General features: G+C 45.1%; 2 protein-coding genes across 2 annotated transcripts in view; one reads left to right on the top strand and one right to left on the bottom strand.

Moving 5' to 3' along the window:
- Hgd (homogentisate 1,2-dioxygenase) overlaps window positions 1–19,181 on the bottom strand; it is a 49,278-nt gene extending 30,097 nt beyond the window's left edge. The window contains exons 1-4 of the mRNA XM_052740658.1: window positions 18,686–19,181; window positions 11,260–11,331; window positions 10,232–10,320; window positions 6,326–6,431 (exon numbers count right to left, since the gene is read on the bottom strand). Of these exons, the coding sequence (XP_052596618.1) occupies window positions 6,326–6,431; window positions 10,232–10,320; window positions 11,260–11,331; window positions 18,686–18,700 (282 nt within the window). The 5' untranslated portion in view covers window positions 18,701–19,181. The remainder of the gene's footprint in view (window positions 1–6,325; window positions 6,432–10,231; window positions 10,321–11,259; window positions 11,332–18,685) is intronic.
- Window positions 1–27,012, top strand: part of Gtf2e1 (general transcription factor IIE subunit 1) — a 111,977-nt gene that overhangs the window by 13,596 nt on the left and 71,369 nt on the right. The gene's annotated exons all lie outside the window — the stretch shown is intronic.

Below are 27,012 nucleotides of genomic sequence, written 5' to 3'. Positions count from 1 at the left end.
GCTTCAGGACATGTATAGACATTTGTTAATGTTTTAAGGAGAATCAAGGAAGGATTGATGTTGTTTTCAATTATTTTTGGTACTTGCTTGCATGGAACTCTAGGAATACTTCTTCATGCATATGTACAAGGAATAAAATGAAAAGGAATAAGCCAAAACATTAGATGTAGTTAATTCTGCATTGGTGGAATTCCTCGGCATTGCTACTTTTATGCAAGTTTTGAATAAAAGTGTGTTATTCATGGGGATGTAGTCCCCTATTAGTCTAGTACCTACTCAGGAACTGAGACACAGGATTTCCCAAGTCCAGGGGTTCAAGGCCAGACTGGGCAAACATAACAGGTCTTCATCTCAGGGACAAAAGGGGCGGGGTGGGGGGGGGGATGTTTCTTTTTCTTTTTTTTTTTCACCCTTTTCTTTTCTTCTTCTTCTTTTTTTTTTTTCAGTTAGGATCTTGTTATTTACCCAACTATATCTCAGCTTCCTGAGCACAAGGTTAACTTCTAAGAATTGTCAGGATGGACGACTTATATAGGATGGAGGAGTTAATGGGGTAATTGGATGTGAGGGGTTAAATTATTTTCTTAAAATGTCTGTCAGGACTGGGAGTAGAGCCCATATTTAGCGGGAGACCCAGGTTCACTCTGCCAAGAGGAAGAGGGAGAGTAGAGGAGGAGGAGGAGGTGTGGTGGGGGATGGGAGGCAGCAGCAGCTGAGAGAGACTTGGATAAGGAAGGCAGGAAGGCCTAAGGTATTTTGGAGGAAAGAGTCTGTCAGTATGGCAAGATCTGGAGAGTTGGATAAGTTCACTAGAAAATATTCTGGAAGGATGGATTGTTTGGCAGCATTTTTGATCAGTTGCGTGTTCTGGGACAGAAGGAATTCTATGATATGACCTTTAATTAATTCTGAAATAATTCCCACATGGTTCAGATCATACTAGTTGAAACCCAAGTGGTAATTTCCATAGTCTAGGCTTTAACTGTGTCAAGGGTCTGATTGTCCAACCATCAAACATTAGGGATTATAATAAAAACAAGCTCTAGAAGACCAGCTTCTAGAAAAGATTGCTGACTCAGAATGTGAGTTGGAATCTGTTAACTTGAATTGGATTTAGATTTGCTCATTCAATTCTGAGCTTCCACAAGTTAGGGGAAGAGATCTGATAGAGAGAATTAGGCATACTTCTTAGATGAGATATTAACAGACTGAACTAACCTCCAAAGGTTGGTTTTAAAAACACTCGAGAGCTTCCATTAATTCTCAGATTCGGATCCAATATAAACTAAAGAAGATGAAGCCTGTGGTAGGGCTGTCCCCGGGCTTCTGGGAGGGCATCAAGGATGATCGTCACAACAGCCTATTGGTGGGTGGTGGTCTTTGTAGGACTCAGGTTAGACTAGAGGAAGTATTAAGCAAGCCTTGAATCTTCAAAGTCTCAGCGACCTTTAACGTGGGTACTTGGTGCAGCTACTGAGTATTAGAATCGGGCTTTGACAGGTAAAGACACACCTACCAAACAGGCTTCTGCCAGGAAGGCCTGTCAGATAGGAGCCTAAATATAATTTCCTCAGACTTCCGTCATGAGAGCCTGGAGTCCATCTTTGGAAAAGGTTATGAAGGGGGAAGTGATGAACGCAGAATGCTGTGGTTAATTAATGAAGCATGAAATTGGAAAGAGATATTAACTTGTCAAGGAGTAAATGAAGACAAAAGGATAGATGTGTACAAGAATAGCCAGAGTGTCTATCAGGCAAGGGGAGCCGATGGCAGGTGACGCAGATCACAGGTCAAGAAGATCGTGGGCTGCTATGTCTACGACACTGCTAGCACGAAGGTACTGAGGAGTCTTGAGGCGCGTCTCTCCCAGTGTGAGAGCAGAGGAGACACTAGGGGGAAAAGACGTTCGGTCACTGCCATATGCAAAGTGTTCAAGGAATTCGAAACAAGGCTAAGGTAACAAGTCCAAGAAGAAAAAGTCACAGTGTCAAGTCAAGTGTGGTGCTGCATACCTTTAACCCCAGCACTGGGGAGGCAGAGGCAGGCAGATCTCTGAGTAAGAGGCCACCCTGGTCTACACGGTGAGTTCCAAGGCAACCAGGACTACACAGAGAAACCCTGTCTCGAAAACCAAAACAAAACAAAAAAAGAAAAAAAAAGGAAACCCCAATGCGCTTGTTAGAATGGAAAACCCAGGAAAGGGGGTAGTCAGTGAATTAGGGATGGACTAGAAAGCAGCGATCAATTCCAACACAGCTGTTTTGGTTTCTTGCCATTGACTCAAGCTTTTAAACACAGTGTCAGGAACTTCTTTGCAAAATGTATGTTGACTAGTTGTGACAGAATGATTTAGCATACACAACAGAAATCCGTGTGACTCTTGCCCAGGGTGAGAGGGTTCCACTTTCTACATTATTGATTCCTACAGCATTTGAGGTTTTAGAAATTAGATACTTTTACAAGAAAGCAAGGCTGGATGTGGTGGTACCTGCCTACACTCTTAGCATTAGAGAGGCAGGGCAGGGGGATCATGAGTTTGAAGCCATCCCGAGAAACACACACACACTTACATGCACACATAAACACAGTAGGGAGGTGGAGAGAGAAAAAGAGATTCAAACTAGAAGAATCGTATTTGACCTAAGGTTAACTTTATAATTCTGATGTGTCCCAAACTTAATGACAGAGGCCAAAGTGATAAGAAAAAGAAATTAATCAGAATTTAATTCAAAACCAATAAAATATCGGTTTATATTGAAACTCCGACTTAAATCTAGTTGCAGTGATGACCAGGACCACAGAATCCTATTTTACATATTAATTGTTGTAACCTCAACCAATCCAGACGTGACCACAACTCTCCTCAAGGACTGCCCTTCTGTCTACAGATTTTCTCCTTCCGTGTTATATCTGACTGCTCCCATCCATAGCCAGTGTGGTGCATTTCTTCCCCTATGTTTATCAAGGGACACCCTTAGCTCTGGTCTGACGGACATCAGCTAACTACTACCCAGGTTGTAGGTGACTATGGGAACTTGTCCCAGAACCTTGTCTCTCATTTTATGGCTAGCACCTGTTATGAATCAGTAAACAGTTTATTGCGGAGATCTGCTGGTCTCTACACTTTGTGATTTTTACAGATGCTATGAAATGGAACCTGTACCTCCAAATGACCTTAAGAAGAGGTGTAATCACATGAAACAAAGCGCAGCACGGTAGTCATGGAAACAACAGGTAATAAAAGCCTATTCCCAAGGACCTTACACCTCATACTTGCAGAAGGTTTTGTTATATATTTTCCTTAAAGGTTAGATTTAAAACCTACCCTGCCCCTAATAAAACCATTTGAAAGAAGTAATGGCTTCACTGTCGCTCACACAACTACGGACAAGACTGAAGTTTGAATGTTGAGGCAGCTGCTGGGAATGATGTGCACAGGCAAGGACACTGGATCTTTTGCCCCTCCCCACTTAACATGAGTAATGTGATCTCCACCGGCGCATTCCTCCAATCTGCCTAGGAAACTTGCCCTGTAAGCATTCATTTAGTCTAGCTCAGTTGTTCTCAATTTAGTTTACCAAGGAATTTCCTTCTGTGGGTAGCCTGTACAGGATCATATAGCCTATACTTTAGGGTCGATTAAGAGATTTTTCAGAGATAATGTCGTTTGTACCTAGTTTCTTCGTGTTTGGTCATTTTACAGTCTCTTTGTTCCTTTGTGTGATAGGAGATTTGGCTCTATTAGAGAGAACTATAATTGAGGATTTCCTGTGCCACCTGAATAAAGAGCTGGAAAACTCTCTGTGGTCCAAATGCCCTCTCAATCCTCCCACACTGGCATATAATAAGCATCGCATTGGCATTTATAAAACCCATAGGTGCCACGCTTCCTATTTTTTCTGGTGAAAATAGAGTCCTGTTGCTAAGCAGACGGGCAACTTTGGGAGAGAACTCAGAAATTCTGAAATTTAACTCTAGAGGCTCAGGAAGAGAAACCCCCAAAGGGACACTTGGGCATGATGAGACAAAGAAGCTGTCTGGGAGTCAAGGTCAGACTCAGGTCTGCATCTTCCTCTCCCGGGGAGGGCCTGGAATGTCCTTATCTGACTGGGAAACCATCTTCCACAAGCAATGCAATTGTCATGAACTCCCTGCCTAGCAGTCTCACCCAAGGAAAGGTTAACTGTGGAGAAAGAGAAGAAACTAAAAGTCACTGGCATGACACAACCCAGCAGTAGTCACCTATTGTTCTGATTTAGCACCCCGAGGTTACCTGGGAGTGTTTATCTACATGATAGAATCTCTGTACACGGTGAAGTTCCGTGGCTCATACTGCTGGCAGCTCGTGATGACAGTTTCTAAGCACTGGAACCTGTTGGTTGTTAGGTAACCAGTCTGCCCTGACTCCCTCCTCCACCCAAAACGCTGATATACTTGCTTCTCTTTCTCCTGAGTTCTGTCTGTTGCCAGCTCGTGCCTTCACTTTGTCCATCTCATGCATTTAGAGGTCGAACAGGAACTCAGAGAATGAGCACAGATTTTATGGCCCTTGGGGAGATAAGTGGAAGGTGGTAAAGTGAGTAAGCTCTGCCATGCTAATTCCTAAATGTTGAGATGGGATAAAAGCCTACAGTCCTTACTTAGGTGGGGACTGCATCTGTGGAGTTTGGGTTAGAGCCGAGGCAGGGGCTGGCTTTTTCCCACTAGGTTGAAAGGAGATACACAGGAGGGGACCAGGGAGAGCATCTGCTAGACCACTAAACTTCCCCAAAAGCCAGGCTTATGGCTCAGGTCCTCAGTTCTAGCTACTCAGCAGGCTGGTGCAGGAAGATTCCAAGTTCAAGATATGCCCAGGCTACAGAGTGAGTTCGAGGCCACCCTAGGCAACTTAGTGAGACTGTTATGAAATAAAAAGTAAAAAGAGAGGAGATAGCTTAGTTAGTGTTGGAGTTCTTGCCTAGCACACATAAACTCCTAGGTTCAATCCTCAGTAGCAGAAAAGAGAAAGTCACACAAAGTTAAAGGTCAATTATTTAGAAAAAATATCCCTGTTGAAAAATGACTGAAGTAGACAATATTTTAAGATACATTTTTGACAACTCCAAATGCTTCCATTTCTGTCCTTACTGGAGAAAGTATTTAGCCTTCAAACTACTCAGTCCTCTGAGTTCCTGTAATCATGGGAAGAAAAACAGCAAGGCAGGAAACAAAAGGACTGAAATTTTCTGGCTTTCGCCTTACAAAACGAACGCTAAGCATTTAGGAGAGGGACATTTGCAGACATTTTCAGGAATCGATGAAATATCATGAGTCAAGAAGGAGAAGCAAGAGGTTTCCTTGGACTTGGGAGAGAAATGAGACAGAAGTGCAGACAGAGTCCTCAGAATGAAAAAAAAAATCTAACTAAGAGCTAAATTGACCTGAATATAAATCCTGAGGCTTACAGGGACTACCACAGCCTGTAAGTGACTGCATCAGGACAGCTGTATCCCAATCAGGGTTCTTGCCTATTACCTGTCAGGCACCATGCAAACACGTTCACACCTACTCTCTCGTGTGTAATCTTCACCACAGCACCTCAAGGCCAGTGCTGTCAGCACATTTTATAAGTGAGGCATCACGGCTCAAGGGCAGCTGGTAAGCATCAGGCCCAGGGATGGATGCAAACCCAGGTCTGTTTTTCTCTGCAGGATATCACACCGGGGAGCAGAGACATGTACCTAAACACAGAGACAAAGGAGTTGTCTCAGACTTCCTTGGCTTTAAAGAGTTCTGTCTGGTATAGTATTGGGTCATTGCTGCAGGCTGAGGATATGAATAGTGCTGGTCATTAGGGGAAACTTCCTGGACCAAAAAAATAAAAACAAAAGGATGTACCTGAGGCGGAAGAGAACGTGATAACAGTCTGTCACCACAAGGCTTAGAGAACCCTTCTCAGCAGTTCTCTCATCCCTATACCAGACTTCAGAAGTCTCTCTGTAGGGATGTCAGTACTGAAGGTGTTTCCTACATTCCGTGATAAGTGGAGGTCAACAATAAAGACCTGTGTGTGCAGATAGTTTGATCATACCTCAGTCTGAACCATGCCCCTGCCTATCTACATGGCATTAAACCAAAAAGACATGCTTACTTCCCCTATTCCCCCCACACACGCACAATCAATCAATCCGTTTCGAGATCCCCACTCAAATATGAGTCACAAACAGACATGCCAGCACTTACTTTAAAAAGCAGTCTAAGTTTTCAATGACTTCAGCCTAGATTTGGGCATTTCTGTTCAAGGCTTTGGATACATGGTGTGTTTCAGTTCATGGGGTCAGCTTACCTGGTTAGGATCAGGACCAACTTCATCCCAGTTGTGAGTGACATGGCCTTGGTCAATGAACTCAAAGGGCTTGTGAGAAACTGAAGGGAGAATCCTATACAGCCAGCTAAGGGAAAGAAGAAAAACAGAAAGACACGGTTTTTGGTAATGTTCTGAGGGGACACAGATTGTCTCTGGAGGTGCTGTCAAGAAGACACTCAACCAGCAACCATCTGTGGGTTTTGATGTGAGAAGCAGCGACTCATCATTTCTCAATAGCCATCTCCTGCCCATTACTCTGGCCTTTCACTCCTTCCATGACACCCATCCTCATCAGGTTGAGGCTCTGGCTCCTACCTATTCACATACTGCCAAAAAATGAAGTCTTGCCTTTCCCAACAACTGTAAGGGAAAAGGAAGTACCATGGGGAATATGCGCACAGAAATCCACAGAAAAGCAACATAAGACGTTAATTCTTGCCTTTCAAGTCAGGACAAGGATTCTCGATAGCCTGATACAGGGACTACCTTCATTATTTCTTAAAATAGAAATCAGCTTAGTCCTTTAAAATTACAAAGTGATTTATAACAATGGTGAAATAATTCCATAAATTCCAAAGTCCCTGGGGGTGATCAGCGTTTCTCCAGCTTTTTTATGGCTATTCCTTAGATATGCAGAGCTTAACACTTGTCTCATATATTTCCTTGGATATCTCCAATGCCTATATAAGCAAAATTGGCAAATTGTAGGACTACTGTCTTTACACACTAATGATGCAGGCAAGAACTCATTCCCACATCATCCCCAATCTGGGATATTATTATAATTGCACTTTTTAGACACATATTTATTTTTAATTTTTTTTGTATGTGAATGTGGTGTATATGTATGATGTGTGGTCATATGTGTGTGTATGCATGGGTACACATACCTGTGTACATTCAGAGGCCAGAATAAGACATTGGTGTCCTGTTCTATAAGTCCCCTTCTATTCCCTTGAGACAGGGTCTCTCACTAAACCTAGAATTAGGCTGGCCCCTAGCAAGTTCTGACAACCCTCCTGTCTCGGTGCTCTCTAGCTCTGAGGCTAGGGGTGAGGGCAGACATACTGGCTTTTTATGTGGGTGCTGGGGATTTGAACTCGGGTCAAATGCTTTTACCCACTAAGCCATCTCTCAAGCTCCAATGATTATACTCTTTTTTTTTTTTTTTTTTTTTTTTTTTGGTTTTTTTTCGAGACAGGGTTTCTCTGTGTAGCTTTGCGCCTTTCCTGGAACTCACTTGGTAGCCCAGGCTGGCCTCGAACTCACAGAGATCCGCCTGGCTCTGCCTCCCGAGTGCTGGGATTAAAGGCGTGCGCCACCACCGCCCGGCAATGATTATACTCTTAAAAGTGAAATATAGTATCTTATTTTTAATGTGTCCTTTATTTTGAATAAGGTTGAATAAGTTTTGCTTATTTATCAGTCCTTCATCCCTTTTCTAGGAATTGCTTGTAGAATCCCATATTGATTTCAATCGGGTTGTATTTGGTCTTTCTGGCATTAGTTGAGAGAAGCTTTAGAATTTTCACTTCTCTACTATGTAGTTATAAAAAGTGTACTCCCAGGCTTTAATGAGTTGTATTTATGGTTTTGTTTGGCTTTCCTTTTCTTTACTAAGTTTCGCTGTCCATTGCGTACGTCAAGGACGTCAAGGCCTGAGCTTGTCTCTTCTCCAGGATCAGATCTGACTCAAGGAAGGGAAAAAGAGTCTGCTGAGGGAATCTTGAAGATGAGAGGGACACTGCCTCATAAGTCTTCTCAGGGGTTGACTAAGGAGGGAGAAGGACCCTTCTCCGACAGTGGAAGACCTGCTGTGCCCACCAGGCCCCAGGACAGTCCAATCTCAAGAGTGGAGTTTGCCTGTCTAGTCACTGAGCATGCAGGTGATAAGTGGGCTCAATTTGTTCCACTCCCATCTGATTTCCCCAGCTCTCGATGCAATGACTTCAGTCAGATCTTGGACTCACTAAACCTTACCAACTCCCAGGGGTCTGTGGGGCTGAGCACATATGTATGTCTTAGCCCTGATGGTATGATTCAACAACTTTCTGGATCCTATCCTCTTCATCTTTAGCTCCTAAGGTTATGGTAAGCACTAAAAGTTCACCTAGGCACTCACTGGATGATTATTAAATTGCTTTCTCTTAATCATCTGAGTTTTTACCACAATTTAAACTTTACACATTTGCTTTCCAGAGAGATAGATGGACTCTCTAATATTTTTGGTGTTCCTAATGCTTTGGTGTTTAAGTGAGTAGCTGAGAATACCAAGCCGACCCATCTATAGACAGAGAGGGACATACTTTCCCGCTGGAGGTTCGAGCATTTTCATACATTACTTGTGCATACCTTTGGAGAGTTCTAAGCAGATGGGTGAGCCATGCCTAGTGTCCCTTATTTTTCAGCTGAGTTTAGAAAACTCCCCAGGCTACACTATGTTGCCCTGGACAGAGATTTAATTCGGATGCAGGGAATGTTGCCAGCTTCTTAATGAAATGCCAAGAGCTCCTTTTCAGCCTCCTGGAACAGAGCTCAGCTCCTGCCGGCTGAAGATATTGCTGAATAATGGGGACAGGCAGCAGATTCTGGAGACCGGGTGGCCGGAGTGTAGATAGACCATGAAGTCAAGCACACAGTCATGGAGGCCAGGTAGTCATAAATAAGAACAGATATGGTTTGTGGGTTACCTTATCTTGTCTAGAGGAAGAGATAGCCAAATAACAATAGGAACAACTCTGATTACTTGTTCACTTTTGTTTTGTGTTTTGTTTGCTAGGTTGGTTTGGTTTTTTGAGGCAGGATATGTAGTCCAGGTTGGCTTCAAATTCCTGTTCTCCCACTTCAGCCTTCCAAGCCCTGGGATTACAGGCATTCACTACAATGCCCAGCTCAATCCTTGATTTTTGACAAATATAAGAGATCCTATCCCTTCACCTACATTATCTCTCAGGATCCAATGTACAAATGTAGAGGATCTGAGCGGGTAGACAGCTTGGTCAACCCATTCAACAGTAGAAGTAGGAGCAAGGACTTAACCACAGGGGACCTGCCTGCCTGCCTACCTGCAAAGTGGACATGATTCATCATGAAGGGAGGTGATATTTACCATACATGTGGCTCTTTGTGCTGTTGCGCTCACTGGCCCATCTGCTTCTCAGGAGGACTCAGTGGAGGCAAACCCACCTCCTCCTTCTATCTAGGCAGTATAAGACCACTCCAACTCTCCTTCAAATCTCCAAAGTCAGCAACGTCATTCTTTACACATACCTGACCTGAACTCCCTACAATTAGATACTATGAATCCAAACCACAACACATAATTGCCTCCTGGGTCTTCAGGTCTGCATCCAACCTCCTCCTTAGACGTTGATTAGAAAGCAAGTTCACTGAGGTGACTTGTAGGATTAGAGTGAGCATAGAACATGCCATACTGTGCTAATGAATGTGCTGGTTTCTGGGAAAGGCAAATTCCGAAGAGGAAAAACCCTATTAATTCAAACCACGTGGGGCCATAATACATGACCTTTCAAGCACTCCAGCTTGGATTATCGGTTTTCACGCAAAGAACATAATGCTTCTAGTCAGCTGAGAAAGACGTCTGAATCTTCTCTGACTGCAGTTTGAAACTAAATAATCCTTAGAGGAAAGTCAGAGTGTGAGAAACATTTCTCGTGAAGTTCTAGTGAGACTTTGTAATGGGACTGGACTTGGGTGCTTTTTTGCCGCTGTTCCCTAGCTTTCTTCTGCCAATCACTCGCTGGGAACAAGCCTGGATGTCCCCGATGTTACCCTAGAACGCAGCACACAAGGAGGACCGTGGGGAGACTGTGGCTGGGATATAGGTCCTCCAGACTGCACGTCAGACTTGATCTCCGCGTGTACCTTCTCTTATTGGTGCTCCGTGAACAAGTGAAGGCTGATCCCGAGAGCTGTTCCGCGTAGAGATTGTAGGGGCAGACCTGAGGATTATTCTAAAACAAAGGAGGCAGCACTCAGCATCATTCCACTACCGGAAGCATCATCCACCAATCAGCACAGTGGGGAGAGATCCTGGCCTGAAGGGGAAGGCTCTGGGCCACTGTACATTACTATCACCCACCCATGGACACTTGGAATATCTTTGTGACTTCCTCCAATTAGAAGAGTGATACACGCTTACTGTGGAAAATTCATAACGTATATGATGACCCATTAACTTACCAACCAAAGCTGCTCAATATTAATATTCATATATTTCTTTCTGTTCTTGCCTCCAAGTGAGGATCCTATGTGACATATAAGCCTATAATGATCAGGAGTTTTTCTTTTGAAATGGACACACCGTGTCATGAGCTTTTCTTTTGTTTTGTTTTGAGACAAGTCTTGATATGTAGCCCAGCCTGCTTGCAAACTCCAGATCCCCTGCTTTTGCCTCATGAGTGCTGGGATTACGGGGCTATGCCACTATGCCCAGTCTATAAGTACTTTACATACCATGAAATAGCCACTAAAATGTTTTGAAAATAAACCTGTTTCCAGTAGTTTTGCTATTATAACCAGCATTGGTGAGGACATCGTCATGCATATATTTCTCAAGTAACTTATTTTCTCATCATGGTCATATCTGATGTACTTCAAAGGGGGCTCCCAGGAAGTTCCTCCACCCTTGGACTTTGGGGCATATCCTGGAAGTTCTGTAGTTAATTTCATTAATTTGGGTTGGTTCCTTTGCTGTAGCTAATCACCAATTTAAATCCAGTTTTAATATTCTTGTTACTACTATGCTGCAACACCATTGTCCTAGTGATCTTGCAAACTAGACAGTTTGTCTGCCAAATTAGAAGAGCTGTGTTGGATGGAGCTATTGGGCCAACAGGCTTGTCTTCTAGGTCTGCAGTTTGGAGCTCTCCAAGAATTCCCTTCACACTTACCTGTCCTTCTGGCAGGGAACCCGGGCAGCGAGGGTCCTCTGAAGCACACTCATTCCCAAATCCAGAAATGTACTGCATGTGACAAAGACACAAATTTCATTGTTACTGGGATGTATTTGTGTGTGTGTGTGTGTGTGTGTGTGTGTGTGTGTGTGTGTGTGTGTGTATGTGTGTGTGCACATGCTTTTACATGGGTGTGGGTGAATATATGTGTGGATGTGGAAGACCACAGTTGATACTGAGTGTCTTCCTCAATTGCTCTCTACCTTATTGACTGAGGTAAAGTCTCTCTCTGAACTGGAGGCTCACTGCTAGCCTGGCTAGCCAGTTTGCTGCAGGACCTGCGGGCCCCACCTCTCCTAAGCTGGTGCATTCTGAGGATCCATACTCTGGTCCTCACACTTGAGCTGTAAGTGATCTACCTGCTGAGCCATATTCCCAGCCCCTAACAGGATTTAAAGAGCATTTTACAACATTGCCATTCTACAAAGGCAAGGATAACTACAAGGCCATGCATTGTAATATCTGCTCTGTCTTGGCTGCTGAGCCATTTAGGAAATACAATATGTGTTTGTGCATTTTAAATATTTGCAGTTAACCAGAGAGGAATACTGGATATTGCACAGACTTTTCTGCCCTTAACCATTCTTGCCTGATGTTATAAGCTTGCTTTTAATGATCCCATTTCAAGAACATGCTCTTTAATTTTAGTTCTGTCTGGAAATTCCTGGGAGGGAGATGGCTCAGACACTATTTCAACTCCAAACCAGCAGGAACTTACTGGCTCTACATTGCAACTCCTTTTCCCCTGCAACAACCCTAAAACAAACAGACAAGAAACCCAAATCCCAAATTGGGAAGAGGTATGTGGTTTTAAAGAGACGGGAAGATGTCTGTTAGAAAACATCTTCCACGGGAGCCAATGTTACCTGGGTCATCGTGTGTGTGTGTGTGTGTGTGTGTGTGTGTGTGTGTGTGTGTGTGTGTGTGTGTGGTGTGTATTTGCATCTGTGTGGATACAAGAAAAGAAGGGTTAAAGACAGAATGGTTTTTAGGAGATGTTCCAGCCAAGAATCTTTTCCAAACAATGGAACGGAGCCTACTATGACTGCCATCTCTTAGGTTCACAACACAGAGGGCAAAATGAAGTTTCTCAACAAGATAACTTACAGGGGTCTCCTGAAATTTATACTCCCCTCAATGGTAAAGACTGCTTTGTTGATGGTAGTTGGTAAAGTCAATAAAAACTGATCCTCAAAGAATATCTCAGTTATCCACAGACAGCTGAGCTAGGACCAAGGAACTGCTGGTTTGAACGAAGTCAGTCCTGCTTCTTGGAAAACAAGGGCACAGCTGACGTAGTCATACGCTGGTCCACAAACTGTGAGAGCTGTGGCGGATCTATACAGGAAGCCTCCGCTACCCCGAACTTCAGCTCCACTGGAATTTCATTAGCCCCCTGAACACAGCTCAGTTCCCCTCTCTTGAAATTTATTTACAAAATGGTTGCATGAAATCATGCTTATGATCTCTTGGTCAAGTTGAGGAAGAACAGCAGATTCTGCAACAGCTTGGCTCACTTACTGCTCATCCATTGTGAGCCAAGACTCACTCTTGCAATGCTTAGCGCACCTGACTTTTGGTGTAGGTCTGTCACTGCCTGGCTTCTTTGCTGTTCCATGTTTCCTGAAGGTCGGGACTATGCCAGTTTTATTTACCTCTGTGCACCTTGTGTCTTGGCCCATGGAAGCTATTCAGTAAGCCCCCAGAGCCAGTCCTCAGAGTGCATGATTGCTGTGGTGAGTGGGATTTGAACTCCCTTTGCTCTAACTCAAACACGAGTTGATTTTAGCCTAGGGTAAGGAGAGTGCAGCCTGACTGGGTGAGTGAAATGCCGCCATCTGAGCACAGTTCTTTAAGAGATATAAGAAGGATGGATGTGGGTGGAGGGTAGGCCCTACAAAGTTCTTGGCAGCTCTGGGAAGAATGAGCTAGATGTAACACGCCTGGATGTGTGAGCGATGATCAGGCCAGCAGTGTCTATATTTGGAAGGAATATGAAATGTGAAATGTTATGACCTAGAAAGCAACGGCAGTGAAATTATTCATTTGCCTTCAGACACAGGGGTTTTGGGGGTGGGGGTGGAGGGAAGGTGTTTCTGGGGATTGAACTTGAGGCCTCATGCATATGCGCTTTACCACTGAGCTATACCTCTCAACCCCCCCCCCCCCCCCCAGTTTTTAAAAAACTCTTTGAAAACTTATCAGAATCTCCCCTCCACCCCCACCCCCAACCAAGTTCTATTCTAATGAGATTTGTTCCAAGCCGCATGCAGTTTGGAATTATAGCTTTGGGGAGATGGCAGAGCCTATCCACTCTCCCGAACCTCCACGGAGTAACAATTTTCTTCTCTTAAAATGACCCTCCTGCTCACCACCAACAGGACTGAATTTGAGCTGCTGAGAATCAGTAATGACCTCCAATTATCTTCCATTCTGTGACACAGAATGGAAGATCAGCCTGTGACAGACGCCACTGAGGATGACAGAGGCCTGCCTCTCTTGGTGGGGCTGTGGCCTTGTTCCTGTCTGCGGGGAGGGGGGGAGGTTTGAGAGCTGCCCTGTCCAGCAGAGCTTTCTGGCAGGCAGGGGTGGATTCACTGATTAACCTTCCCTGGTCTTTGCTACCGCTGGCCTCGGGACAAAGGTCCTAAGTGTATTCCGAACAAGGGGAAAAAAGGGAATCAGTGATTCTGAAGCATTTGATGAAGGCTGTGCTCTAAGGTAGAGGGGAAAGAACAATTGTTGGTTTAGGAGGGAGCCACCAGAGCTCTGAGGGAAAGAGGGAAGGAGGCAGGAAGGGAGGGAGGGAGGGAGAGAAGGGGGAGGGAGGTAGCAATTTTATATCTTTTTTTTTTTTTTTCCCACCTCATGGAAGTGGCTTAAGAGGCGGCCGGAAGATGCTGAGTCACCGTTAGCTCATTGGTCTTCCTAACCTTCCAGGAGCAAAATTATAGAGGCGTTTGTTAGATTTTTTTTTTTTTTTTTTGCCACTGAAAGCTTTGCAAGGGAGGGAGGAGGGAGCTGTGTTTTGCAGCTGCTGTCTCAAGGCTTTGAGTCCAAGGACAGACTCCGGCCTCTGCTTTTATCAGCTGTGAAAAGCCAGGCACTCCAGCTTCAGCTGCCTCTGGGATTATATAAAGATGCACCTTCTGCAAAAAGTGAAATAAAAACCTGACATTAGGCGAGTGTGTTTATATTTCTTTCAGCTCAGATTTCGGAATAATTTGGTGCTATATAAAAATACGATTTTCTTTCTCTCCAAGAGAAATACATGCATACTTGTTAAATGAAAGAATACATTTCTGGGGCCCACGTGACTTGGGTAGAGTCGCTTCTTTGGCAGCTCACTGGCATCCAGTTTTTCAATTCTTGCCTGGCCCCCAGGATGTGATTTACTTGTTAGTCCTTTGAAGGGGTCCTTTTGAGTCAGGTTCTGGGTAACACCTGATGTGGGGAGCAGATGGTACACCTTGTCTCCTTGTGCTGGGGCCTATAGAAGTAGGGACGTGTGTGGGGAGACAGAGGCCCAGGGCTCTTCTATTATTATTATTATTATTATTATTATTATTATTTTTTTTTTCCCTATGGAAGGATCCAGTTCTCTTGGCTAACCTTAACAGAATCATAGACTCTAGGATGTTAAGCAAACACGCAGGTCGCTGCTGCAGGCTGAACAATGGTCTGGAATGATCATTGTGTCTTACTTCTTATGGCCTGAGACTAAGAGGCAGGCTTTTCAACAGACAGCTTAGGACTTTGAAATCCCAGCCCTTTGGCAAACAGCCCTCAAAGTGCTTGTTATGGCTTAGTTAACGATGAACCAGAAGCCTCGGGTGGTGGCCCAGCCTATGATCTCTCCCGTGAAGCAGATGAAGAAGATTGGGAGTTCAAGGTCATCCCTTTCTGCATAGTGAGTTCAAAGCCATCCTGGGCTACCCAAGACCCTGTCTGGAAGAAATTAAAGACAAAAATGAAACAAAACAGACCAATGAACCAGAGCAGCAGTTTGGGGTTCATAACCGTTGGGTAGAGGAACCACTGCAGAGCTTAAACTGGCTCTAAAGCTAAGAGATAAATTAATGACAGCCAAAAACAAGTTGTTATTCCTTCCTGTCCCAAAGCAAACAAAGGCTAAAAGGTAAACCCATGGCCAGAGATGGAGTTAGCCATCTCTTCTCTCAATACCTTGAAAGGTATTTGAAAAATACAGTTCAAAGAACTGCCTTTGACTGCAAAGTTAAAAAACAAACGTATCCTAAGACAGATTAACTCTGACTTCCTGAATTGGCCTGAGGAAGGAGAGCAGAGGTTTTCTACCTCTCAAGTCATGGGAGCAAATTGCAGTTTTCATGCTCATCTTAATAAAAACCTGAGGAGAGGCAGTCGGTCGTTCACACTGGTCTCTGTCACCTTATTACTCGCTGTCTCCTCTGGTCTCCATCCTTTATCTGGGAAGGAGTCTAAGGAAGGTCTCCCTAACCTCTGCTGCCTCGCCCACGGCCTGAGGTAATTTCCCGGCTGCCCCAAGGTAACTAAGAATGAACTTGGAAACGTGAGCAGATACACATCTGCGGATGTGATTGAGTAATCAGCTTTGGGGATAGGGAGATTCCCGATTATTTGAGGCACTCTAAGTGAAATCACGTGTGTTCTGTTAGGACAGAGGTAAAAGGTAATTTGGCTGAAAAAGAGGAAGCAAAGATCTGAGTAATACACTTTGAAGGTAAGGGAGGAGCTGTGAGGCAAGGAATGCGGCCTCTCTAGAAACTGAAGCCAGAGAAATATTCTTCTCTCCGGCCTGCAGACGAGCTCAACCATGCTGACCCTTTGATGTTGGCCCAGTGGGACTGATTTCAGATATCCTCTCTCCAAAAGTGCAGGAGAATGCATGTGTTGTCTTACGCTAGTAAATCTATAGTAATTTGGTGTAGCCCAATAGGAAACCGTAGGCCAGTGGATCCCCCTTCTCACTAACCCTAAGAATCATTTCAGACCCAAAGCCAGCGAGTCTAGTGTCCGCCGGTGGGGCCCAAAGTCTGCATGTGAGACCAGCTGTGCATCTGTGAAATGGCAGCACGGAAGTGACATCCTCAAGCATGTGGTGGCTCCACCTTAAACCTCGTGCCATCACTTTAGCTTTTGAATTTTCTTCCTCTAGCCGTGCTTTTATGTAAATGTGACTTCATTCCGGGTTTGGTGTTGACACAGCCGTTGAAATGATGGAGGAAACACGAGGAACATTTTAAAGTAGGTTTTATAATGTTTATTGATTGGGATGGGTGCGCTTCAGTCTGGCTCTCTGTGGTAAGATTCCTGACCTCTGGAGATGCCCTTTCCTTCTGGAGATTAGACAGCAGGCCGGGCAAGCCTTTGAAACTGAGAACAAAGGCCAGGGTGCCATTTGCATGCATAATAAGTTGCTTAAACATTGCAGCAGGACAGGATTTTGGATATGATTTATTTATAAATGGTAAGGATGCCTTGATGAGCTTCCTCATAGGATTTCTATCAGAAAACAAAGCTCTGAGGAATGCCCCTCCTCCACATCTTCAACTGAACCACTGGCATAACAGTCTCCATTATCTGGGCCCATTCCCCTTCGGTTCATATCTGCACATGGGTCCCCTCCTGGGCACCCCTATTCATGCAGCAGCTCCACTTTAGCTGAAACACTCGGTTCCCGGGATGCACAGATCATCCTGCATATTTTGCACCTTCACACATGGTATGTCCTCTGGCCTAGTCCCCTGTTGCTTCACCTAGGAACAGCTTCCTTCCTTCCAGAAGCTTCTCCAAAATTCCCATCATGCATCAATGGCTATGTCATGAACTAGCACCGAATGAGAGCTAACTCTAAATCTGGTGTGACGATAAAGAAGAAAAACTCTTTTGCTGTGGTGCTAAGGGCCTTTAAGGTGCCTATTAGTTAGAGAGCTGCTTGATTTACCATCCCAGCTTTGATTGAAAAGCATCCTGGCAACATTCAATCCCTAATCCCAGGAAGAGGCCCAGGTAGTCTGTGCCACTCAGCTTGAGCCCATGTGCCCGGACGTTCTAGTTCTGGTTGCATGCAGTGAGCTTTAGACACTGGGAACACACTCTTCTCCCTGGCCCAAAGGCACCAGGCTAGCAGGTGCCCCCAACCCTCTCTTGGGGGCCTGAAATTTGAACTCCAAGAAACCCAAGTTCTACTTTGGTCTCCATCATTTACCAGCAGGGACTTTGGATAGTGCCTTAGTCTCTACGAACCTTGTTTTCCTTATTGGTTTAAAATAGAAAAAAAGGGCCGGGCGGTGGTGGCGCACGCCTTTAATCCCAGCACTCGGGAGGCAGAGCCAGGCGGATCTCTGTGAGTTCGAGGCCAGCCTGGGCTACAGCGCGAGATCCAGGAAAGGCGCAAAGCTACACAGAGAAACCCTGTCTCGAAAAACCAAAAAAAAAAAAAAAAAATAGAAAAAAAGGGCACCTACACCCCAGGGTTACTGTGAAGGGTGCTAACTCATACAGCACCTGTAGCACGTGGCCCACTCATTCTTCTCAATGGCACATTAAATAAAAAAGTACTGTCCACAGCCGAGTCTGAGCTACCGAACGATTAAGCAGACTGAGCACATTGAACTGGCTGGCCTTGAAGCAGTCCGCGGAGTTGCAGCCACAAGGATGACAGAGAGCAGGAGCCACAGAGAGAAATGCTCAGTGTCCATTTAGAATGGGAGCTCTCAACACGCCCACTGATCCACAAGACCATATCAGAAATTAGCAAAGGCAAGGATACAATTGCCTTCTTTCATCACTTCTCCCGCGTGTCCTCAGCGCAATCAGCGTCATCACCCACCAACACTGCAAGGTAGCATCTGAACGCAGGGCCTAAGGTCAGGCCCCTTCAAGTGTGTGTGTGTGTGCGCGTGCGCGCGCGCGCGCGCGCGCGCGCGCGCGTGTGTGTGTGTGTGTGTGTGTGTGTGTGTGTGTGTGTGCACATGAGCCTACAGAGGCCACAAAGGCTAGAAAGGGGTGTCAGAGCCTCTGGAGCTAGAGTTGTGAGCTGCTGAACAACTCGGGTCCTCTGGAGGAGCATCGAGTGCTCGCAACTACCAAGCCATCTCTACAGCCCCCACCCCAAGCCTTCTTCACCTCTGACACCAGAAAACTCCACACATTCTTGCCGAGGGAGGCACGATAAACCAGTTAGCTATCTCTCCACTCTTGCTCTTCCCTCCTCTCTCACGTTCTCTCCATCTCTTCTCAGTTCTTTTTCTAGTGTTGGGGCTTTGACACACGCTAAGTGCGCCCACTGTCCTGTGTAAGTGACACCCCTAGGTAGATCCTCCCATCTTAATCCAAATCCAGCCGGAAGGGTCCTTACCTTTAACTCTGCCATTTTAACCCGGGCCAGGGAGTCTACGAGACACCAGCGCCTCTGTCTCGCTTTGAAACTTCTCTCGGAACGTTCTGGGTTTCACCAGTTCACCGTGTCTCCTTGGTCAGCACGTCACTCAAGGCAGAGTTGCTTAACGGACACATTAGGCAGAAAGTCCAACGTGCTTGCATCTAAAATTCTTGCACAACTTTTTTTTTTTTTTTTTTTTTTTTGTATTATTAACCCCAGGTCATTTCTGAGGGCATTTGCAGAGAACTGGTTCCTTTCTCCGGAGGTAAATATTGACCAATTATTTGTTCCATTTTAAGGAAGGCTTTCTTTTCCCCCCAAAGGCAGAGAATGTAATGCTAACTGAGAAAGGAACTGTGGGAGTTAGCACCTGCCAGATGTGACAGAATTCTCTCTCAGTCCTGACTCAAGCCGGGAAGGAGCAGGGCCTGTAATCAGTGCCTATGGAGAAAACGCAATGTGCTTTGCCCCAAGTGGAAGAGCTGCGGGAAGGAGGGGACCAGGACTGGACACTCCCTGCCACTGCCTCCCACGGATGAGCTCAGCTCCCAGGGTTGGAACTGTCGAGAGCCTTAAGTGTTGCACTTAAAGCAAGCTGGGATGTTTAACTGTCATTCATCTTAATTTCTGAAAATACATTTAGAACGTTTATAAATTCTTTAGTCATTTGCTTCCTAACAATGCCTTTAGTCCTTGAGAGCCGACCACCGTCCAGCCTCCTTCTCCTGGACTCCCTTGTCCTCCATCTTGACCACTGGTTGCGGTCACTGGAAGGTAGAGACCTCATGACTGGGGGTGTTCAGGAAGGAAACATATACCGAGGCTGGCCTGGGCCAGATTTTTTCCCACAGACGTTACCTCACTTCATTTTACAAGAACAATTTTGTAAAGTAGGATTTACTATTGTAAACTCAGACGCAACAGCACGGGAAGGAAAAACGGCTGAGTCGATCAGGCAAGGTGATTTTCCAGAAGCGAAATTCTAATCTTGAAATGCTGGCAAAAAAGAAGTGAATGCTAAGACAAAGTTCTGCAGCTAGAGGCTTCTGACAGTAAAGGGCTTATTGGGCTGGGTAGACACTAACTAAAAGGTAAAGGACCACAGTCCCTAATACATGAATGACAGGACTAGAGAACACCTAGAACATGGCCACCCAGCCCAAGGGCTGGGGTGTTTTATAATACGATTTGCGAGAAAAGAAATAAAAAGCATTTCCATGGAACCTGTACTGGTTACAGATAAGACGGGCAGGACACACAGGGCCACAGTGGCCTAGGTCAGTGCACAAAGAGAAGTCTTGCTACTGCTTGCTTGCTTGGTTCCAAAATCAGAATGCAGTGTGGCCCTGAGGAGTGATCCTCAGCACACAGAAGAGGGTTATGAAAGAGTTTTTCTTTGCTCATTAACCTCGAGTTGTGAGTTTAAATGGTCTTCTCTTACCTCGTTACTCCTCTATTGACTGGCATGTAACTTAACATAGGACATCTCAGAATGGAGGGAAAGGAGGAGGAAGGAAGGAAGGAATGAGGGAGGGAGAGAAAGGGAAGGAAGGAGGAAGGAAGGGAGGAAGGAGGAAGAAAGGGGGGAGAAGGAAGGAAGGAGGAAAAGAAGGAGGAAGGGAGGGAGGGAGGGAGGAAAGAAAGGAAGGAGAGGAGGAATGAAGCAGGTGAAAAGAAGCCATTACAGTAAGTTGCAGGCATTACCTAGCTTCTTCCCCACATTTCTGTGTGCCCCTTGAATGTGACTTTACTGTTCCTTCCACCAAGGAAGTCTTTAGCTAGGCATGGTGGCATACAGCTGCCACCCTAGCGCTTGGGAGATTGAGGCAAGAGGATTTTGCGTGCATGGCCAGCCTGGACAACACAGTGGGACTCTATACAAAAACAAGCCAAGAGATAGAGTCTTTTTCTTCTCTGGATCTTGGTAAACATGACGTGAGAAAACAGTGGCTTGAAAAATTGGCCATAGATACTTGTATATTTCCAGTGGTCTCAGACTAACGTGTGAAGAGGTGGCACTATCTTCCAGGGGCCAGGCGGCAGCTCCATAGCCCACACTAACTGCCACACATGTGGATGAGGCAATCTGGCTGCCAGATGACTGCAGACATGTAAGCGATCCCAGGTGAGAACAAACTGTTAGCTAAACCGAGCCTAGATTGTCGGCTCAAAGACTTGTGAGTGAACAGAACGGCATATTTTACACGGATAAGTTTGGGAGTGGCTGGTTAACAATGACAGATAATTTAACCATATAGCTAAAAATCACGTGTTCAGGTCTAAAATGGATCCAGGCTGCCAATCTGAGATCCTGCCTTTAGATGATGTGACTAAGCACCCTTCAGAGCTCAGGACTGTGGCATACTGCGGTTGCAGTGAAATGATTTGTCTGTGTATGAGCTGTTCCACATGGAGGGCCAGTCTTAGGGGCCACGTTAGCTGAAAAAAAAAGGGATGTTGATACAAACTTGTGGACTGATTTCTGGCAGGCAGCTTCCAGGGAATCTCAGCATGTTAGAGCATAGACAAATGACATTAGAAGGTATATAAACTCTGGAATTGATATGCAAACTTGGAAGTGTATGGAGACCCCTGTATTATTGAGGCTAATGAGACAGTATGCAGACTGGAAAGAGGAAGGAAATCCTGTTCAATTCTGAATTTCTGAGTACCTTGGCGCTTCTACTAACTCGCTTTGGTGGTTAGGAAACAATACAGCGGAGCCAATACAAGACAAAGGGGAGGCTTCGCTGCTTCACTTTTCTATGGAGCCAGCTTCAGAGACAGGCTCGAGAAGTGTTTCACGGCTGGGTGTGGAGCGCACACCTTAATCCCAGCACGTGGGAGCCAGAGGCAGGTGGAGCTCTGTGAGTCTGAGGCCAGCCTGGTCTACAGAGTGAGTTCTAGGACAGCCAGGGATATGTAGAGAGAGACCCTGTCTCCAAAAAAAAAAAAAAAAAGTTTCACTATGTGAGAGACTGAAGGAGTAAGAAAGTGATGACGGATTCCCGGTTGGATGAAATTTTCTTTAGGGCCCTGAAATTATTTAAGTCAGAATTAACCTATTAATAGGCTTTAGGAATTCCTCCTATGTGGGTGAACTTTTTTCCCTGCCTTTTCTATTTTTATAACAATGATTCAATAAATCAAGTATTTGCTTTGGAGTTACTATGCCAGGTACTGTGAGGCACACATCCGGGGAACGAGACTACAAATCCTCAGGTACGGGTAGCCTTGAGTCTTTGCCTAATGGCTTCCTTCCTATTTTAACTAACGTACGCCCATAGTCATTCACTCATTTTTCTTGAGGACCATTTCAACAGTGTATGTTCCGTGCTAAGCTAGTGACTCCTGGTCCAGGGTATTACTTGGAAGGATTAGTTAGACAGGCCCCAAGCCCAGACTAGGAGGGCCAGGGAAAGCCTCCTGGTGGAGATGATTCTGAACCAGGTCTCCTAGGGTAAGAGTTAGAAAGGGCTTGAGCAGAGGGAACAGCATGTGTGGACAGAGAAGTGGCAGTGAAGTACACTGTGTTGGGGGCCGTGTGACTGAAATTAGGGGTGGGTGGGAGGTCCTATTGAGAAGCCTTCCGAGAACAGAGTGCTTGGGCAGACTTTCGAAGCTGAGGAAACACAAGTGACCTGACTAGGGGAGCCACATTTAAAAAGACACCCAGCAGGAGGATGAGACGGTCACTGTCGGGGGTCGGGGGTAGGGGTAAGCCAAAGGAGTACTGGACCAGAGCAGAGGGACAATACCTATGCAGTAAGCAACAAAAAACAGTGTTGTAAAACTCGGAGTGAGGAGGGGGTTTGAGGAGCCAATATTGGGCATGTGTGGAACAGTGAATAGAAACGCAAGAGCTGAAGCCTGCAGGTGATTGCTGCTTTCTGATCTGGCAGATAGGAACTTCACTCTCTGAAGAAGCTCCTGGGGAACAGGTCTAAATGCTCAGAAACCCCCAAGTTGGGGGAAAGGATCAAAACCAAGTGTCCTAAGTGGTGACGCATGCCTGTGATCCCGGGTACTTCGGAGGCTGAGGCAGGTAGGTGGTGAGGTTCACTTTTGCCTAGGGATCAGAGGCCAGCTTGGGCAACATAGCGTGCCCTGTCTCAGAAAAACAATAAAAATCAAACCCCCAAACCCCAGCTTTCCCTCCCGCCCCGCTACTGCACTTTCAGGACTTTTATAGCATGCATTCCACTCTTTAGATCAGTGGCCTGAAATATGACACAGTTAGATAACTTTGCATTAAATGTGGGATACAAACTTTCTGGAAATTTTCAATGTACTTTATTTTTTTGTGGGGTGGGGGTGTTGCACACATCACAGTGCACCTATGGAGTCAGAGGGCAACCTAAGACTGTGGTTCTCAACCTGTGGGTCACGACCCTGAGCGTGTCAAACTCTTTTTTTTTTTTTTTTTTTTTGGTTTTTCGAGACAGGGTTTCTCTGTGTAGCTTTGCGCCTTTCCTGGATCTCGCACTGTAGACCAGGCTGGCCTCGAACTCACAGAGATCCGCCTGGCTCTGCCTCCCGAGTGCTGGGATTAAAGGCGTGCGCCACCACCGCCCGGCCAAACTCTTTTAAGATATTTACATTACAATTCATAATGGTAGCAAGATTAGTTATGAGTAAAACATAAAACAATTTTATGGTTGGGATCGTAGCACTAGGAAGGTTGAGAACCACTGATGTAAGGGATTGGTTGTCTTCTTCCACCATGTGGGTCTTGGGATCAAATTATGTTGTCAGGTTCAGTAGCAGGATCCTTCACCTGCTGAGCCATCTTACCAGCCCTGAAAATCTCTCTCTCTCTCTCTCTCTCTCTCTCTCTCTCTCTCCTCCTTTGTGTATTTATGAATGAATAACCCATACATCTGAAATAGCAAGATTGTATCATTTAATCCTGCTTTTTATGGTTTTACATTTGAGAAAATTTCACATAAAAATAGATATGAATGAATGAGATTTTATTTTTTTTACTCACTTCTAAATTCAGTATCAAAAGCCAGTCATTTACTATCAAGTATTACTTCTAATGATCTATAATTCAACACCTTACTTAGGTTTCTTTGTGTGTGTTGAAAGGGGATAATTGGAAGCCTGATTGAAAAAGGCTTCATTTCCCAGCTACTGGGACCATTTACTTTAACTGAATATTACACTTTGTCTAACCTGTTTACTCAGAAAGGACTGGGGAAATAAAAAAGTTAATTTTTATAACATTTTTTATCCTGTTTCTTACTTTGAGAGGCTAAAGAGAAGCTTTGTCATGGAAGGATGTGACAAGGCCTTGGCTTATTTTCCTTTGTATTGACATAAATTAATTATACATAATAATGGGCTTCCTTATGACATCTTCACACATGTATACAGTATATCCCAATCACATTCACCCCTTGCCTCTTTACTCTCTTCCCTCCACCACACACACTTCTTCTTCCTCCCAATTGGCCCCATTGTAGCAGGCTTTCTTGGACCCACCAGCCCCCAAATCATGACTCAGAGACTTATTATTATGAATGCTCAACCTTAGTTTAGGCTTGTCTCTAGCTGGCTTTTTTTTCTATCTCTATTAATCTATGTGATCGTTTACCTCATCTATGAACTGTCCATCCTGCTTTCCTGCTTCTTCCATGTCTGGCTGGCTTCCTCCTCACCCTACCTTTGCTGGCTGGCCTCTGGGCTGGCTGGCTGGCTCCCCTTTCCTCTCTGCCTGCCAGCCCCGCCTATCCCTCCTCTGCCTAGCTATTGGCTGCTCAGCTTTTTATTAGACCAATTAGGCACCTTAGGCAGGCAAGGTAAAACAGCAACACATCTTTATATAGTTAAACAAATGCAGCATAAACAAAATCAATACATCTTTTCACGGTTAAACAAATATTTTGCAACACAAACAAATGTAAAACTTACTTACATAGTTAAACAAATGTTCTCTTCCACAACACCCCACTTCTACTTTCACGACTTCTGGTTTCTCGTGTTCCAGTGAACATGTCAGTTGCCTAAGAGAACACAGGTGAGGGTCTGTTTATAGGTTTGGGGGCTGTTACTGTCTTAAGAATCCTGGGTCAGGTTTGTTTTCTCTGTCAAGTAAAGATTGAAATGGCAGGAAATAAACCAGTCACAGCAAACACATGAGTTTTATTGAAAGTAAAGTGCATGTGTCCCACCCCACTAAAGAGACAGGCTACTTTTCACAAGTGGAAAGGGGAGCCAGACGCTGAAATCTGTTTTTCTCTTAGAGGGCTGGGGGTTTTAACAGTGGCCGAGGAGTGGTCTCCTATCTCTCATTTTGTCAAAGCCAGCTTAGTCAAAGAAGAGTGGGCTGGCTGGCCCCCAGCCCGTGTCTGGACCTGCCTAGGATGCATGGAGTTTAGACCGGTCAGTCAAAAGGGAATTACCAAGGGGAGGGGGTGAAGCCTGTCAGATCTTTGTCCTGGGTGAAGAAGCCAGAAGTATGCCATCCTTCTCATTTATGTCCCTCTTTCCCTGTCTGCCAGCTTCCTGAATGTCTCTTCCTCCCCCACCAACCATTAACTGTATAAAAATCCTTGGTGGGGGCATGGAGTCTTCCTCCATCAGGACAGGGTGTTGATGGATCCAATTGTGTAGGCAATCACAGCAGCTGAGTTCTCAAGAGTGCAACAGTCACGGTATGCTTAGAAGCCAGCATCTGCCATCACCTGAGCCTTCTCCATCTCTTTCTATTCCTTCTACAATGTTCTCTGAGCCTGGGAGGGCATGATACAAACATTTCATTTATGGTTGTGCATCCGATTGTCATTTATTCTCAGTCCTTTGTCCAGTGAGGAGTCCCGGCAGTAACTGCAACTACTACCAGAAGAAGGTTCTCTGAACAAAGCTGACAGTAGTTAGTTTAGAAGGCAATTTGATGGGCAAGCCATGTCTATGTAGGAAACCAGCAACCGCTCCTCCACTAGGGGCCATATCTGAGCCATGGGCTCTTGGGGCTTACAGTACCAGACACAAATTCCTTCCTGTGCAGTGGGTATCAAATCCAATCAGATGAGGGCTGGCTACCCAGTGACAGACCCGGTATTGTTATAATGCTGGACTCTAGCTAGTTGATATTGTTGTACACATGGTCCAAGGCTGAGAAGACTGGTGATGGCAATCTCGCCCGACATCTGCAGAGCATCTTTGGGCACTGAGGACTAGTCAGCAGGGCACAAGTATTCCAGCTTGATTTCTCTGTATCGTGACCAAGGCGTGCGGGCGGCATCCTCAGAAATAGGTTCTGAGCAACCAATAGCAAGCAGCACTGGGTTGGCTCTTTCTCACTACAGCTTTCTTTTCAGGAATTCCACATTTTTTAAAAAATGTTGTTTTAAAAGAAACTGTTGACAGTTACTTATTTTCAAACTTCCTTGTTGCAATGTTTTCGAGATTTCCAAATTAAAAAAAAAATTGTTGACAGTTATTTAACATTTTCAGATCTTAGTTTTGGTTGCTTCTGCTTTTTACTAGTATCTATCAATTGTACAATATAATGGGTTTCAATGTGACATTTTCACACATGCCTATTAGGTATTGTTGTGGTAGGAATAAGATGTCCCCCCTGTAGGCTAATAAATTTCATTGCTTAGTAGGGAGTGGGACTCTTTGATAAGATTAGAAGGATGAGGAGGTGTGGCCTTGTTGGAGGAAGTGTGTCACTGGGAGTGAGCAGGTTTTGAGGTTTCAGAAGCCCACGGTAGGCCCAGGTTCTTGCTCTGCCTGAGGATCAGGATGTAGCTTTCAGGTCCATCTCTGGCATCATGTCTGCCATGTCTGCTGCCCTGCCCCCCACTGTGATGATAATGAACTAAGCCTCTGGGAGTGTAAGCAAGCCCCTAATAAAATGCTTCCTTTTATAGGCGTTGCCGCCTTGGTCATGGCGTCTCTTCACAGCAGTAGAACAGTGATGAAGACACCTAAGACAGGTCTATTTAAAAATAATGGTGGGGATGGGTACAGGCAAAGTCCTTAAGTGAATAACTATTTAGAGTTGTCCTTTGGTTGGCATCTGGAAGACATGCGCACCTTGGGGAAGGCTACCACAGCACTACTGTACAAGTGAGCTGTTCCTTTGCCAACAAGGACTAAAGTGACAGTGAGCTGAGGCAGGAAGAAAGAACCAGCAATGGGCTGCATTCATAAGCAGCTCAATTCTGTTAAAGATAAACACGCAGAAGTCCACCGAAAATGGCAAAATGGGCCCCCTAAAATGATCTGTGCCTACATGCCTATTGATGCTTGTGCTAATCCATTTTAAGACCATTGGTGCCCCCTTTCCA

Source organism: Peromyscus californicus, unplaced genomic scaffold (assembly GCF_007827085.1).
Source record: "Peromyscus californicus insignis strain IS unplaced genomic scaffold, ASM782708v3 Scaffold_16__1_contigs__length_79575227, whole genome shotgun sequence".
In the NCBI taxonomy this organism is placed as follows: domain Eukaryota; kingdom Metazoa; phylum Chordata; class Mammalia; order Rodentia; family Cricetidae; genus Peromyscus; species Peromyscus californicus.
Note: the sequence above shows the minus strand (reverse complement) of the source record. Positions and strands in the feature narration are given on the sequence as shown.